The sequence below is a fragment of the Solea solea genome, chromosome 3 (assembly GCF_958295425.1).
Source record: "Solea solea chromosome 3, fSolSol10.1, whole genome shotgun sequence".
Taxonomy (NCBI): Eukaryota; Metazoa; Chordata; class Actinopteri; order Pleuronectiformes; family Soleidae; genus Solea; species Solea solea.
Window position 1 is genome coordinate 7,425,573 of NC_081136.1, and position 17,234 is coordinate 7,442,806.

General features: G+C 39.1%; 1 protein-coding gene across 11 annotated transcripts in view; it reads right to left on the reverse strand.

The window, feature by feature from the left end:
• Positions 1-8,424: 8,424 nt before the first annotated feature.
• The window catches only part of sorcs2 (sortilin-related VPS10 domain containing receptor 2), a 292,242-nt gene continuing 283,432 nt past the window's right edge, over positions 8,425-17,234 (reverse strand). For 2 of the 11 annotated variants that reach the window (XM_058625361.1, XM_058625351.1), the window contains exons 17-28: positions 16,997-17,116; positions 16,415-16,586; positions 16,138-16,324; positions 15,344-15,477; positions 14,390-14,513; positions 13,999-14,111; positions 13,409-13,531; positions 13,194-13,293; positions 13,037-13,078; positions 12,622-12,724; positions 11,444-11,637; positions 8,425-10,638 (exon numbers count right to left, since the gene is read on the reverse strand). In XM_058625361.1, coding sequence (XP_058481344.1) covers positions 10,535-10,638; positions 11,444-11,637; positions 12,622-12,724; positions 13,037-13,078; positions 13,194-13,293; positions 13,409-13,531; positions 13,999-14,111; positions 14,390-14,513; positions 15,344-15,477; positions 16,138-16,324; positions 16,415-16,586; positions 16,997-17,116 — 1,516 coding nt within the window. In that variant the 3' untranslated portion in view covers positions 8,425-10,534. The other 9 variants (XM_058625358.1, XM_058625356.1, XM_058625353.1 and 6 more) reach the window with 9 other exon arrangements.

Here is a 17,234-nt window from a genome sequence, read left to right on the forward strand (position 1 = left end):
TGTGTGTGTGGGGGGGACAGACTCATGCATCAGTGTATGTTTTTTGCACCTTATACAGTTCCTATTGTTTTGTATGTGTCAGACAGTCTCCGCCTCTGTGACGGACGCGCTTGTACATAAATGAATAAACTCCTCTGACAAACAGCTCACTCTGACTTCTGTGCTTTATTGTCCACGATGTAACATTCCCATGACGACAGCACCGGACTCTCATCCCTCCATGAAGATCACGTCAACATCCTGAAGGTGATCAAGTTTCCACCTTGACACTTAGGGACTGTTGTCACACTTTTCGTTATTTGTTCTTTGTCCTTTGTCCTTTGATAATTTTGCCAAAATTCATGCATATGTCGTGAATTTTGGCAATATTGTATATTTCAATTTGACGTCATTTCCAGCTCAGCTCCTACAGTAAGGCAAAAATACACTGTGTACAAACAAGTGTCACACTCGTACTGTTGAGCGCCAAAAATGTCCCATTGAAATCCATTCAAATTGCAATTTTTGATCTCACTTCCATTAAAGCATAATACATGCGTTTAAGCATGTCTGTGTGTCAATCTGGGCTTTTTCCTCCGAGTTGATCATTTTTACTACTCTCCACTGGCTGGCGTCATTTTGGCCATATTTGGCGTATGGAGAAAAAACATGCTATTTCCACTAGATGGCACTGTTACTGTGTTGCTGGTCAAAGTATTTTTTTTTATATCTCAGGCTGTAATAATTCAACACAATAAAGAACTTACTTTGCATGTTGTATATTGAAATAATTAATTTCTGTTTTTTTTTTTTCATCTAAAAACATGGCAGCATCATGAAAAAAATCTGGAAAATGATTTAGTATTTGATATCAATAATTAGGTCAGATGTAGGTGAGAAAAATTAGGGTTTTTTTTTTTAATAGCTTGCGAGGATGACTAATATTAGACCTGGGCCTGAGGGCATGCTTGTTTTTACCCAGCATGGATTTCTTTCTCTTTTTTTTGAAAGTAATTAGCTGAAAATGCTGAGGCTGCATTTCCAACTATAATGTTCCTCTTTTCTCCAGTAATGTTTTATAACAATGTTCTGCCATTTTTGTTTGCCATTTAATTTTTTCATACATTATATTAAATGAATTCATACAAGACTTTGGGGAGCTCCCTAACGCAACCCCTGTGTGTGTCGTGACTCACTGATATGATCTTTGAAAAAACACACACAATCCTTGTTGATGGTGTTGATATAAAGTGACCAGTTGCCTGTTGGTCTGAAGCATTTTCACACTCCAGGGAGCAGCATGACGATGACGACTCGCCTCTTGCTGATTGTTTTGCAACTCTCAGGTGAGTGATTGAGTGATGAAAAGTGTCTGAAATCTGACTTGTGTTGATAGGGTGACACTAAAAGGATATATATGCTATAGTTCAGTGATGAAGTTGACAGTATTTAACAGTTGATGGTGACATTATTCAGAGCGGCCAGAGCTTGTTTATTAGTTTATATATAACTCATAAAGGCTGCCATCAAGCTTTGTTAACTTTTGGGTTACTTCCTGTCCATTACTCAGGCTTCCCACGGGTCCTTGAAATCCTTGAAAGTTTGTGAATTTGAAAAACCCCAGACATTTTCGAGGCCCTTTTTCGTCATTAATAGACATTCTTGATGCTTGATGTAAAGTAGACGAGGCCTACGCAGAACAAACGAAAAATTGACCAAGTTCCCAAGGACACGTCACTTGTCCCGGGATAGAACCTGGTACTTTTTTTTAGTACATTCTCTGGCGAGGTTCAAAGTGAGCTGAGCTGATACTGGTAAAAAAAAATCCCGAAAACATGCGTTAATCTCCAACATTTAGCAGGGAAATTTCTCAAATCTATAAAATATTAACAGAGGAGTGTGGTGTATTTAGTGACGGCACTGCTGAAAGCCGAAAATAACCGCTTCTCTAGTCACTAGTTTGTGTGTTTGTATCAAACATCGTCACGGCACGGTGATGTTACTTGGACATCACCTGGTACTATAGTAATGGAAAATGACCCACACCGTGTGGAGTCGGGCCTTGCCAAGGTTATAGTGGAAAAGTGCCTTCAGTGGAACTAGATGGAACAAATCCAAACCTCATCACAGGCCGGAACATCTCGTCACGCCTTCGCCGTCATTACATCTTTGTTACCGAGCCAAAGAATTGGACTGAAGCTCCGAGCTACTGCAGAGAGAAATACACAGGCCACTGTGGCCACTGTGCCGAGCCTTGGATCGGCCTGTACGAGAAGATTATCTGGCAGTGGTCAGATGGCTATGAGGAGAATGGAACTGAATATAGGAACTGGGACACCATTGAAAACCGCTGAATCAAAATGTTAAAGTACACCTGCCTGTAGTTATCATAGTCAATATTTTACCACAACTGTGTGAGCTCGTTACTGTCTCTACCTGCAGGAATTAAAGTGCAACAGCGCCCTCTTGTGTTTATATGTATGCAGGACTGCTTTTGAGAGAGAGGCAAAGAGAGTCTTTTCAGGATGAGGACAAAGGGAAAAAAGCAGTCGAAATGCACAATTAATTGTGAAGGCAGCCATTTATCATCTCAACAAAATCATTTTAATACATGTATCAGAATGCATTGGTATAATGAAGGTATTGTGAAGTATGAAAAGTATGAATAAATGTCTTGTTTTGTTTGTCATCGCAGAGTTTAGAGCGAAAACATGTTCATAAAATGGGGCTTAAAAAGCCTAAAACCATTCAGCAATCATCAAATGTACTGACGTTCTCTAATGACTTGTTATTTCAAACAAGTCATTAGAAACTGAGATCTTAAAAGTCCAATATTCAGTGCAAACAACGTAAAGCCCTGTGAAACGTCGCTAACGTGTCTGGGCAGGTAGCTCCGTTGGTTAAAGTGATTCTAAAAAATCATGAGATGGTGGGTTCAGTGTTTGAAAGACTCTGGCCAAGATGAGAAACTCAAAAACACCAAGACATTTAGAGGAAGAGCATCAGGGCAAGTTGCTCAGTCCATCAGAAGGTGACTTGTATCTGTAAGATAATTGGTTTGAATCTTACAACAAAGTGAATTTCACACATTTTTAAAACTGCAGACAAGAAACAGAACTAAAAAACACAAAGCAGCTCAGTAAGAATAGCTTGTACTATCAAATTAAGACTTGAATGTCTGAAGTTGTGATGTTTTTGAGTTCAAGATTCAATGTAAATCACCTAAAAAATTCAGAGAATAGTTACTATACGATGACACTTTGTTGAGATTTATATACTACTATACTATGACTTTTTTGACTGATTTTGAACGACATACTATACTATGACTTTTTTGACTGATTTTGAACGACATACTATACGATGACTTTTTTGACTGATTTTGAACGACATACTATACGATGACTTTTTTGGCCTATTTTTGAAGACATACTATACTATGACTTTTTTGAGTGATTTTGGACGACATACTATACTATGACTTTTTTGACTGATTTTGGACGACATACTTTTACTATGACATTTTTGACTGATTTTGAATGACATACTATACTATGACTTTTTTGGCCTATTTTTGACGACATACTATACTATGACTTTTTTGGCCTATTTTGGACGACATACTATACTATGACTTTTTTGGCCTATTTTTGACGACATACTATACTATGTCTTTTTTGAGTGATTTTGGATGACATACTATACTATGACTTTTCTGACTGATTTTGGACGACATACTATACTATGTATTTTTTCAGTGATTTTGGACGACATACTATACTATGACTTTTTTGAGTGATTTTGGACGACATACTATACTATGACTTTTTTGGCCTATTTTGGACGACATACTATACTATGACTTTTTTGGCCTATTTTGGACGACATACTATACTATGACTTTTTTGGATGATTTTGGACGACATACTATACTATGACTTTTTTGAGTGATTTTGGACGACATACTATACTATGATTTTTGGGCCTATTTTGGACGACATACTATACTATGACTTTTTTGAGTGATTTTGAACGACATACTATACTATGACTTTTTTGGCCTATTTTTGACAACATACTATACTATGACTTTTTTGGCCTATTTTTGACAACATACTATACTATGACTTTTTTGGGCTAATTTTGACGACATACTATACTATGACTTTTTTGACTGATTTTGAACGACATACTATACTATGACTTTTTTGGCCTATTTTTGACGACATACTATACTATGACTTTTTTGGCCTATTTTGGACGACATACTATACTATGACTTTTTTGGCCTATTTTGGACGACATACTATACTATGACTTTTTTGAGTGATTTTGGACGACATACTATACTATGACTTTTTTGAGTGATTTTGGACGACATACTATACTATGACTTTTTTGACTGATTTTGGACGACATACTATACTATGACTTTTTTGAGTGATTTTGGACGGCATACTATACTGTGACTTTTTTGGCCTATTTTGGACGACATACTATACTATGACTTTTTTGGCCTATTTTGGACGACATACTATACTATGACTTTTTTGGCCTATTTTGGACGACATACTATACTATGACTTTTTTGAGTGATTTTGGACGACATACTATACTTTGACTTTTTTGAATGATTTTGGACGACATACTATACTATGACTTTTTTGGCCTATTTTGGACGACATACTATACTATGACTTTTTTGAGTGATTTTGAACGACATACTATACTATGACTTTTTTGGCCTATTTTTGACAACATACTATACTATGACTTTTTTGGGCTAATTTTGACGACATACTATACTATGACTTTTTTGACTGATTTTGAACGACATACTATACGATGACTTTTTTGACTGATTTTGAACGACATACTATACGATGACTTTTTTGGCCTATTTTTGAAGACATACTATACTATGACTTTTTTGAGTGATTTTGGACGACATACTATACTATGACTTTTTTGACTGATTTTGGACGACATACTTTTACTATGACATTTTTGACTGATTTTGAATGACATACTATACTATGACTTTTTTGGCCTATTTTTGACGACATACTATACTATGACTTTTTTGGCCTATTTTGGACGACATACTATACTATGACTTTTTTGGCCTATTTTTGACGACATACTATACTATGTCTTTTTTGAGTGATTTTGGATGACATACTATACTATGACTTTTCTGACTGATTTTGGACGACATACTATACTATGTATTTTTTCAGTGATTTTGGACGACATACTATACTATGACTTTTTTGAGTGATTTTGGACGACATACTATACTATGACTTTTTTGGCCTATTTTGGACGACATACTATACTATGACTTTTTTGGCCTATTTTGGACGACATACTATACTATGACTTTTTTGGATGATTTTGGACGACATACTATACTATGACTTTTTTGAGTGATTTTGGACGACATACTATACTATGATTTTTGGGCCTATTTTGGACGACATACTATACTATGACTTTTTTGAGTGATTTTGAACGACATACTATACTATGACTTTTTTGGCCTATTTTTGACAACATACTATACTATGACTTTTTTGGCCTATTTTTGACAACATACTATACTATGACTTTTTTGGGCTAATTTTGACGACATACTATACTATGACTTTTTTGACTGATTTTGAACGACATACTATACTATGACTTTTTTGGCCTATTTTTGACGACATACTATACTATGACTTTTTTGGCCTATTTTGGACGACATACTATACTATGACTTTTTTGGCCTATTTTGGACGACATACTATACTATGACTTTTTTGGCCTATTTTGGACGACATACTATACTATGACTTTTTTGAGTGATTTTGGACGACATACTATACTATGACTTTTTTGAGTGATTTTGGACGACATACTATACTATGACTTTTTTGACTGATTTTGGACGACATACTATACTATGACTTTTTTGAGTGATTTTGGACGGCATACTATACTGTGACTTTTTTGGCCTATTTTGGACCACATACTATACTATGACTTTTTTGGCCTATTTTGGACGACATACTATACTATGACTTTTTTGGCCTATTTTGGACGACATACTATACTATGACTTTTTTGAGTGATTTTGGACGACATACTATACTTTGACTTTTTTGAATGATTTTGGACGACATACTATACTATGACTTTTTTGGCCTATTTTGGACGACATACTATACTATGACTTTTTTGAGTGATTTTGAACGACATACTATACTATGACTTTTTTGGCCTATTTTTGACAACATACTATACTATGACTTTTTTGGGCTAATTTTGACGACATACTATACTATGACTTTTTTGACTGATTTTGAACGACATACTATGCTATGACTTTTTTGGCCTATTTTTGACGACATACTATACTATGACTTTTTTGACTGATTTTGGACGACATACTTTTACTATGACATTTTTGACTGATTTTGAATGACATACTATACTATGACTTTTTTAGCCTATTTTTGACGACATACTATACTATGACTTTTTTGACTGATTTTGGACGACATACTATACTATGACTTTTTTGAGTGATTTTGGACGACATACTATACTATGACTTTTTTGGCCTATTTTGGACGACATACTATACTATGACTTTTTTGAGTGATTTTGGACGCTAACTATACTATGACTTTTTTGGCCTATTTTGGACGACATACTATACTATGACTTTTTTGGCCTATTTTGGACGACATACTATACTATGACTTTTTTGAGTGATTTTGGACGACATACTATACTATGACATTTTTGAGTGATTTTGGACGACATACTATACTATGACTTTTTGGCCTATTTTGGACGACATGCTATACTATGACTTTTTTGAGTGATTTTGGACGACATACTATACTATGACTTTTTTGAATGATTTTGGACGACATACTATACTATGACTTTTTTGACCTATTTTGGACGATAAACTATACTATGACTTTTTTGGCCTATTTTGGACGACATACTATACTATGACTTTTTTGAGTGATTTTGGACGACATACTATACTATGACTTTTTTGGCCTATTTTGGACGACATACTATACTATGACTTTTTTGGCCTATTTTGGACGACATACTATACTATGACTTTTTTGGCCTATTTTGGACGACATACTATACTATGACTTTTTTGGCCTATTTTGGACGACATACTATACTATGACTTTTTTGGCCTATTTTGGACGACATACTATACTATGACTTTTTTGGCCTATTTTGGACGACATACTATACAATGACTTTTTTGAGTGATTTTGGACGACATACTATACTATGACCTTTTTGAGTGATTTTGGACGACATACTATACTATGACTTTTTTGAGTGATTTTGGACGACATACTATACTATGACTTTTTTGGCCTATTTTGGACGACATACTATACTATGACTTTTTTGGCCTATTTTGGACGACATACTATACAATGACTTTTTTGAGTGATTTTGGACGACATACTATACTATGACTTTTTTGGCCTATTTTGGACGACATACTATACTATGACTTTTTTGAGTGATTTTGGACGACATACTATACTATGACTTTTTTGGCCTATTTTGGACGACATACTATACTATGACTTTTTTGGTCTATTTTGGACGACATACAATACTATGACTTTTTTGAGTGATTTTGGACGACATGCATACTATGACTTTTTTGAGTGATTTTGGACGACATGATATAACTTTGCCATAGGTCTAAAACAAATGTTCTGTGATTGATTATAGTCCCGCCCTGAAGACGTCTTTATGAAAATATTCAATGTAGAAAACAGCTCCCCTTGGAGGAGGCAGCAACAGGTTTTTATTCTGCTCTGAGATTGTTCGGTCCAACTGAAACTTGATCAATGCGACAAGATAACAGTCAGACATTTTTTTTTCGTCAAATTACCACGTTTTCATACCAAATTATAAACACCACAGTTAATTGTATGACACACAAACGAAGCCTCAGCTGCAGCAATTTTTCCACCTTCAGAAGTTGTGTTATTGCCACAGAACGTGTTGACATCAGACTTACCTTAAGTCTATTTGTGTTCTCCTCTTGTGTGTCTCCGTCGCAAGATGCTGTTTCATGTCGTTTGTGCCACGGTAGCTGATGAAAAAATCCAACTGACAAAATGCTCCTCATCGTTCTTACTTTTAACAATGTGGTGAAAAACAAAACAGGGCAACCACGCTCTTACGATGTTTTGAATTGCTGTTGTACATATTTTCCACTTTACCCCCTTACGACTGTTATTAAGTCTACACAATAAGACTGAGTGAAAAAGAAGATACAACCAGGTGGTCAGGCTGTCCTCTCGATCTCAGACAGTTGGATTCAAAAGACACAGAAGAAAATACATGTCGCTCTGTTGCCAGCATGAGGTGTGAACCTATGTGAGAAACCAGCAGGCGTACAAGTTATGGTAGAGATTTATTCCAGGATGCAGGTTGAGTGCACTATGCTTCCTGATGAGGACACACAACTGTTTTTTATCTCCAAAAACAAGCGATCAAACAAACAGCAAGAAAAGAGGAAAATAATATTAAAACAAGAAAAACTGTGTGGACCAAAAAAACAAACAAAAAAAACAAGGTCAGTGCCATCATCTGTGAAACTCCTTCACTATTATATTGTATTTCCATAATTCCCATTTTCCCCTTTTGTTTAAGAGGACATTGATACAATGACGACACATCACTAGAGAACTAAGAACATGTGCAGAATATGTACAAAAGATGAATCATGGTGTAAATAAGAACGGGTGAACGTGATCTGCTGCGGCAAACACAGGACGAAACAGGACGGTTGATCTCCGTGGTGACGGTAAAAGCGTTGGTGGCTGGTAAGAAGCCTTTCACCCCCTAAGACCCCCTTTTGGATCCAGAGTCAGAGTCGATTTGTGCAGCTGCCCAGTACGTGTCGACGGCACTTCTCACACAATTAGTGCAATCATACAAACAAAAACAAAGAAAAGGCAACCCAAACACTCGCCAGTGTTTACACGAGAAGTGTATCAAAAATATCCGTTTACATCGTGTGGTTGTGAGTGTCTTTATAGGACAAAATGGTTCCCCAGTTCACAATGAAGACCAAAAAGTTATCTTAATCATCAAGTTACACAGAAAACGTGGAAAAGTGGATATTATGTGAAGCAGGCAACGGTGCTGAGGAAACTGGAAAAGAATGAAAACTGCTCAAATTCTGGAAACTGCCCCAAAACAAAAAAGTAGTCGTGTAAAACACACACACACGTCAAAGGTAATATATATATATATATATGGAGATATATATATATATACAAAGTGGAGATTGTTCATATTTACACATTTACATACAACAAACCAAAACCGTTAAGGAGACACCATTCCACCATGGGCTACGCCTAATATAGGCTGATACAGTAAAATATATCAACTACACCTTCCCTCCATGACGGCGACCTTTGTCTCCAGGGGAATGATTTTTTATTTCTTTTTATTTCACCCAGAATTTGTGGAGCAGAAAAAGGAGGAGGAGGAGGAGGAGGAAGAAGAAGAGGAAGAAAGGGCAGGCGATTATCAGAAATAAATACAGTTGAAAGCAGGAAAGGTCAGCGAGCAGATTACCCTCTGCTGTCTTAGGCACCGTGGGACAGACGACGAGCTCGTACGGGAGGAGGTGACGCGTGCAAGTTAAGAAACACGCGTGTGAACGGGTGGATGAAGGAGAACGGTGTGAATGAAAGCAGGTGAGTGAGTCAAGTACCTGTGAGTGGGCTTTTAACAGAGTGCAACACCGCCCTCTTGTGTTTTGCATGTGCACATTACTCCTTTGCAAATTCACAAGGGTAAAATCGACAAATCCTACATTCCGTTGAGGGAACATTATTGCCTTTGGAGAGGGAGTGTCGAGTAAATACGGGGAGAAACCAAGAGAGAGTGTAATGAAAGGAGGGAAGAGTAAAAAGACATTTAGTACTTTAAAGAGATAGTTGATGAGTTTTGAAGTGTGCTCGTACGAGGCACTGACCGACACATGGTCGGTGCCTCACTGCGCTCTGCGTCTGAGACACGGAGACTCGCTCTCAGTGGAAACAGGTCAGAAAAATCTGTTTGATAACAAGATAAAAGGGTGAACATCTTACTGACGGCTTAAATCGGCAAAGATTTGATTAGGAAAGGCTTTTGTTAAGTTGCTTAAATTTGTGTTTTCAGTCAGAGTCTCTGTGTCTCAGGCTAGTCCACGTCAAAACCCCAGAACTATCCCTTTAAAATCACCTGAACACAGTGGCGTTTGGACACCACTCACTTTCAGTCGCCTGCCTCGTGGCCACGAATGATTCAACCCCCTCCCACTGTGAATCCGACTGTGCACCAGTGCACACAGTTGATGATTTGAGTGTCTACAAATGTGTACACAGTGCGCACACACACACACACACACACATTTACTTTTCCTTTTTTTTTTCTTTTGGAACACCGATGAGAGCGTGTGACCTGGTGTGACACCATCATTATCTTCAGCGGGCGTCAGCACGGGTCTTCAGGGCCGAGGAGGGGAAGCTGAGTCTCTCTCGTCCTCGAGCAGAAAGACACTGAGGGAAAAGGATGGAGTCGAACGGGACGTCCCTCCACCAGGCTCCGCCCCTTCCAAGGAGAAAAAAAAAAAAAATCACCAAAGCTGGAACTGAAGGGTTGAGGAGGCCGTGGTGTGGAGGCAAAGTGTCCGCGGAGGCGAAAAAGAAAGTAGAGAGAGAGTAGGAGGAAGGCAAAGTGGAGTCCCTGTGCTCGTTAGCTGGCTAGGCTAGGCTAGCTTGTTAGCGTTGTCATGGCAGCCATCAGCTGGTTAGGTAACTGTGTAGCTCTCGCGAGTTGATGCTCAGGACCACACCTGAATGGTTGCCTGGCAACAAACGTGGGGGTGGGGGGAGAGAGAGAGAGAAGAAACAGAACAGAGGTGAGACACTGAGCCTTATATCACCTTATATTTAACAATCATTAAGCAGCTTATTTAAATAGATTTAATGGTAAGAGCAGGATTTTTGCAGGATCTATAGGTGATTTATTATAATGGATGTCACCATGCGGCGGTTTTATATCTTCTTTTTGTTAAGTTTCGGTCACTGACATATTCTGTGCTGCATCTATATATATACAGTAATCATGATGGCACACTAACATGATATGACATGCTTCGGTTATGAGATGATTTTAATCATCATGCTCGCAAACTGCACGCCACCATGTGACCAACGTTGAAGGTCAAAGTAAATGACATGAATATTCTTATTTTTTTTTGGGCAGCACCAGTGATACGGACGGAGAAGTGAAAAGTCATCGGGTACCTTGGTGCGTGTTAGCTGCTGGTGTTAGTAGCTTGGGTTTTAGTAGCAGTGGTTAGTGGTAGTGGTCCTTATAAGGGAACGGAAGGCGGGGCTACCTCCTGCGTTACCTAGAGTCTGCGAGTCCAGGTCGTCGTCAATGAACTCCTCCCCCTGGATGATGTGCTGGGTGTCTTCGCTGTGGTTGACGGGGCTCGTCATTTCCTGCTCCTTCTCGTTGTGCATCTGCGCGTAGACGTTGCGGCTGCCCGGGAGCTTCCTGAAAAACAGCGGGGGATAGGCATCCTCAGTCCTAAGCCAAGGACTGTGGGATTTGTTGTTTTTGTAAGATGGAGGTCTTAGTTTTTGTTTTCATTTAAGTGACTTTTTTTTAAGGGTGAATATATGTGTTTGGGACACGAGCAGGTGCAGCTGGTGAGTTAGTCAAGTGCGGGGTGAAAAAAAACGCATGCAGTTTGTTTTCACACATTGTGAATCATCTTTTGCTACAAAATGTGATGAAGGATAAATATGCGATGAGGTAATATATATAAAAAGCTGTATATCGGGATATACTGTATATTATAAATATACAACAGTGTTGTAATGTAACAAAGTACAAGTACAAAACTCATCAATCAGAAGAAGAAGAGTTGGTAATGGTCTGTATTGACTGTATATAGAGCATTTCTAGGCTTAATGAACTGCTTTACACTACAGTTTTCACCCATTCACACGTTTCAACATGGTAATTCATGTAATACTTGTTATTATTCTGTCTTCATGAACAAAAACAATGTGATATTATGAAAGAATGCAATGATTATTTGATTATTTATCGATCACTAAATGATTCATCCACTATTCTGATCATCGAGTCATTCAGATTCAGATTTTTCTGCATCTTAAATGTGAATATTTTGTGGTTTCATGCTTCATGTGACAAATAAATCATTAAAAGTGAATCATTTTGGTTTGTGGACAAAAAAAATAAAGAAGACATTTCAGAAACATCATCATTTCCAGGTTTGGTCAACATTTTTATGGAATTTTACAGACCGAACAAGTACTTGATTAATCGATTATGAAATTCATCGTTAGTTGCAGCGCTAATATTACGTCCTGTCGTACTCCATTAGAATAGAGAGCATCCGAATATACGACAGAATAGCAGCCTTTCATTGCTATGTTGTATAAAAAAGATACAGTATTATGTCAAAAGTAATATTAAAAAATAACAGACAACATGCAGACATATCTTTTTTGGGCTGAATGACACGTGACAGGTTCTTGACGGGGCTTGACTCACCTTTTGAACTTGTACAAGATGAAGGAACCGGTGGCAATGATGCTAATAAGAAAAATGACTGCAAGAGCCCAAATTCCTGGACCTCCAGCTGCTCCGTGGTAACCTAGTTTCATGAGCCACACAAACACACCCATGAAGAACACAATATATGAAGATATTCTGAGCAGGAGGCATAGAAGGTTTGCAATAAAGTCTTAGTCAGATTTTTTTTTAACTAAACCACCTGCACAGATTACACAACCATGTTAAATTCACTGAGGTAAAAACCCGGGAGGATTAAAAAGCACAGCACAGCACAGCACAGCACAGACAGGGTCAGACTTGAGAAGATTCAGATTAGTTAGGAAACCAGGAAAGTAAAAGGCGCAGGGATCTAAGAGGTGGAAAGCTGCAGGTGTATGGTTCATGAACGCACCCGTCTCTGCTGCTGCAGCTGCTGAGTCATTAGCAATTAGCCCTTGGAAATAAATCAATAACATGCAATTATCAATAAAAAGAAAACAAAAAACAAAAAAACAAACACAAAAAAATTGCACTTACAAAAGCGGACAAAATGACGTGGAAATACTAACCTGCATTTGGGTCAGCCAGCATGACCAGAACTTGAAGACCCCCCCGCACCACAAAGCTCACATTGTGGTCATTGAAGGCCTGTATTATGGCTGGAATTCGCTGAGGATGATGAAAATATTCAATCAGCGAAAAGTAAAAAAAAAAATATATAATAATAAATAAATAAATATCCAGAAGTGGTTGATGTGGTCATTTATTTTTTATCTGTCTGTACCTTATCGACAAACAAGTTCCTCTTGGCTGGTTTGCTGTTCAGTGGGAGAATGTACAGGTCGGCGGTGGTGGGGAGGTCCGGCTTCACCACGGTAACCAGGGACTCCTGAGGGACACCTGTGATCTGAGGTCACATGGTTAATGTGTTAATGAGTAAAAAAATGTGAAATTAAAACACTAGTGAGTGGGTCAAAATATCGATTTGGTGAAATATCGATATCAAAATTTAGATTGCAAAAGCAGATCATGATATGGCAATGAGGAAATTGGTAATACTGACTCAGAATTCCCAACTAAATTACACTGTTTCGACCAATAACAATGTCAAAAAACGTAACTGAATTTAAAAAAAAAAAGAGCCTGTTATCTAGTTTGTTTTTATACCAACTTCCTGTGTCACATGGTCCATGAGGACTGTCTGAAATTCAACAGCAGAATTTAAATCATTTCAACGTACAGGAGGCAAATTCTGGACCCAAAGAAACACAGAGATCAGAGATAATTGAGATGTCCATTAAATGTAATCCTGATTGTAGATATACATTAGATCTATGTCTTAACAACAACAAACATGTTACTTAAAAGTCTAACCTTTGCGAGTATTTTGGTGACCACTTGGCCAATGTCCTCTCGCCACTCTGGGATGTTTGGGTTGAAGTGGTCAAGGTTCCTGCTGAAGCTCAGAGGGATGACCTGGAAGTTATCTGGGACATGACAGAACACGGGAGGAGTTAGCGATCATTGAACGCATTCACAAAGAAACGTTTCATTAAAAATGAGCCATAAAGAAGATTTTTTTTCTGTCCACTTGCACTGAGGAAGACCATGAGATGTGACAGTGAGTTAAGAGTGTGTGTTTGCTTTGTTCAACTGCTATTTCCAAGTCACCAACTGTCGCGCTCAACAACCACCTCTTTGTGGAGTTCTGGCTGCTGACTGGATAAAATGCTGCGTGTGTGCAAATACACTAGATCTGCGTTACCGTAGACTTGGACGGTCCTGGTATCCTGAACCATGGATCGTCCGTTGGAGGCCTGGACGGTGACTGAAACCTCTCCGGTCTCGGGGAAACGAGTCAAAAGGCTGCTCTGCAGAGTCAGCGTCGGCTGCGTGAGACAGAGTCACAGCAGGTATCACAGGGTTGTCTTGTATTGATGAATTTGGGCTACTCATCATTTGTATCAACTTTATTAGTGAAGTTTATTAATACATAGCATGAAAACAAATACTGCATGACAGAATACGTATAAAAAAGTGCAAAAGCCAACAAGAGGTGAGTGTTTAGCAGTAATATGACACTCAGTATGTTTACATGCACAGTTTAATCGAGCTAAGGCCTTAGTCCGACGAAAACAGGCAATCGGACAACCTATTGAGTCCGAGTTTCGGTTGCTGTATCTCTCTATAAGCTAGCGTGTATTGAATCAGTTTCCTGTTGACCTTTACGTCACAGAAAAACAAACAGCGAACAGCAAGAGGAGCGGTGAGATGGATCGTGCTTTGGTTCTGTATGTTCCGCACCTGCTGTACATATTAATTGTACTACAAATAAGCCGATGCCGCATGATTTCCAGCAACAGAATTACAGTTTATAGGTCGCCTCCTTCTACTTCCGGGACAAAGACCGGGGAGGACATTTTGCTGCATGCGGAGAACGCCAAGCCTGACTCCAGTCCGACTAATCGTATTCATGCAGGGGCAATCGGACTATGAATTGCATTATCCAGGTATGTTAGTCCGATTAAGACTAGTTTGATTTTAGTCAGACTAACATGTTCACATGACATTAAAAAAATATATATATATTTATCTTAGTCTGACTAAAACCTGACTTTCAGCATACATGTAAACAGATCCAGTGTTCTCTGGACCTCTGAAAATAACACCTATGTTTGATCGAATGCTTGAAAATGTTGCGTGTGGTGCATCCTTTTACCTGCAGGTTGTCTCCTATCCACCAGTAGAAGACAGTCAGGTTGGCCTCAGTGGGGAGAACAATGGCCGACAGATTAACCTCTTGGTTTCTTTCTGCGATGGGAACCACTTCCAGGTGGACTTCTTGAAGCGGAGCTAGAACGGAATTCATGAAATCAAGTCAATCAAGTGCCACAATTAGAGAAGTACAGTATTTAAGAACAAATTTAAATTAATCTTATATTATCTGTGTTTCCTGTCTGTACAGAGTTGCGTGAACTAAAATGAGGGCCAACGTTGTTCTGGTTTTCCACGGATTCATACCTTGGTCTTTATGGTCACAAGTTTTAGGGGCTGCCTGTATGTTGGTAGACTATCAATTTTACAACAAAGGTAGAACTTTGAGTTTTAAAGCTCTAGAAAAACATATTTGCTGACTGAGGTATCACAGATTTGCCTTGTATAATGAAACTTCAAGTGTCAGACAAGGTAAGGTAATCATTTGTGCCCGGGAAGTGAAAAATGAAGAGTTATAAAAATAAAAAAAGAAAGGAAAAGAAAACGAGACCCAATCCCGTCTTCTTCACAGCAGGGGCTGAGCGTTTGAGGAAGTGAGAGAACAAAACAATGTGTTCATCATCTTTTTCTCTGGCACTTGTAAAAACAAATTTAGGTCAAAGGAGTTGCGAGGTTGCTGACAGAGTGTGCGATTTCAGGAACCAAACCTTCACTGACTCCTTTAAAACAAAACAAACAAAAAAAAAAGATTCCAGACACAGCAAAATACAGGAAAACATGAAAGTCAAAGAAACCAACCTGTGACCTGGATGTACATGGTGGCCTCGTCGTGCCCGGCCATATTCTCCGCCTTCACCGTGACCCTGTAAATGCCTGGCTTTTCATAGCGATGCTGGATGGGTTCATCAGTCACCGTCAGGTTCTGGTAAATGGCCCTGACACCATCGCCGAGGTCCACCTGGTACTTGGTGCTGCTGGTGTCGCCCTGGTTTGGAGAGAGCAATGACACAGCTCAGCACATTCGACATATGGAGACGGGACAAACCAACAGGAAGACGCCTTTCATCGAACCTACCTGTTCCTGGTGGACGATAAATGTTATATCGTCGCCAGGCACCACGGCGAGCATCTGCCCCTTGATGCCGACCCATAGTCCTCTAGGGGGCAGTAGAGGGCAGTTATGCTGTTTGGCACTCTGTTGCTTGTTTAGCCCTCCTTCGCACGCGTTTAATATCACCTTCCTGTAGCTGAAGGACAGCAGAAGAGGACAGATGTGAGAGTGTGGACATGTCTGCTAAGCCGTGACAGGATCAGATTGTGAGTTTGAACAGTCGACCTTTCTTCAAACCATAGGGAGTGAAGACATTTGGGGAAAGTGAGGACATTCAATTTTGGCTGCTCCTCACATTCTCTCACGTGTCCTTGCTACAGATGCCGCACAAACATGTGTGTGTGTTCTTGTATGGGTATCTTTGTGAGGACCAAACAACTTATGATAGGGAGTGAGGACATTTGTGGGTTAACACTTAGGTGAGGGTTAGAATTTGGGGCAATTAGGCATTTGGTTGTGATGGTTAATGTTACGGCAGGGGCTAGAGATTGCATGGTGTCTATGACTGTCCTCACTAAGAATGTGTGTATGTGGACATATGCAGACCCAGTGGTGGACTCGTAGGTCTGTCCCAGGTGGCAATCTTCAGGCGGTGAGTCGGGATCGTGCCAGAAGTCAGCGAAGCAGCGGTCGCCCTCCTTCTGGGACCGCTCAAAACCGTAGTCACTAAACACACACACACGCACCACAGACATGACGTGATTTAGCTGTAGAAAAAAAGCTAAAACTAAAGCAGACATGGAACGTCTTCTCCATCAAGTAGAAGAAGAAGTATCTACGTATA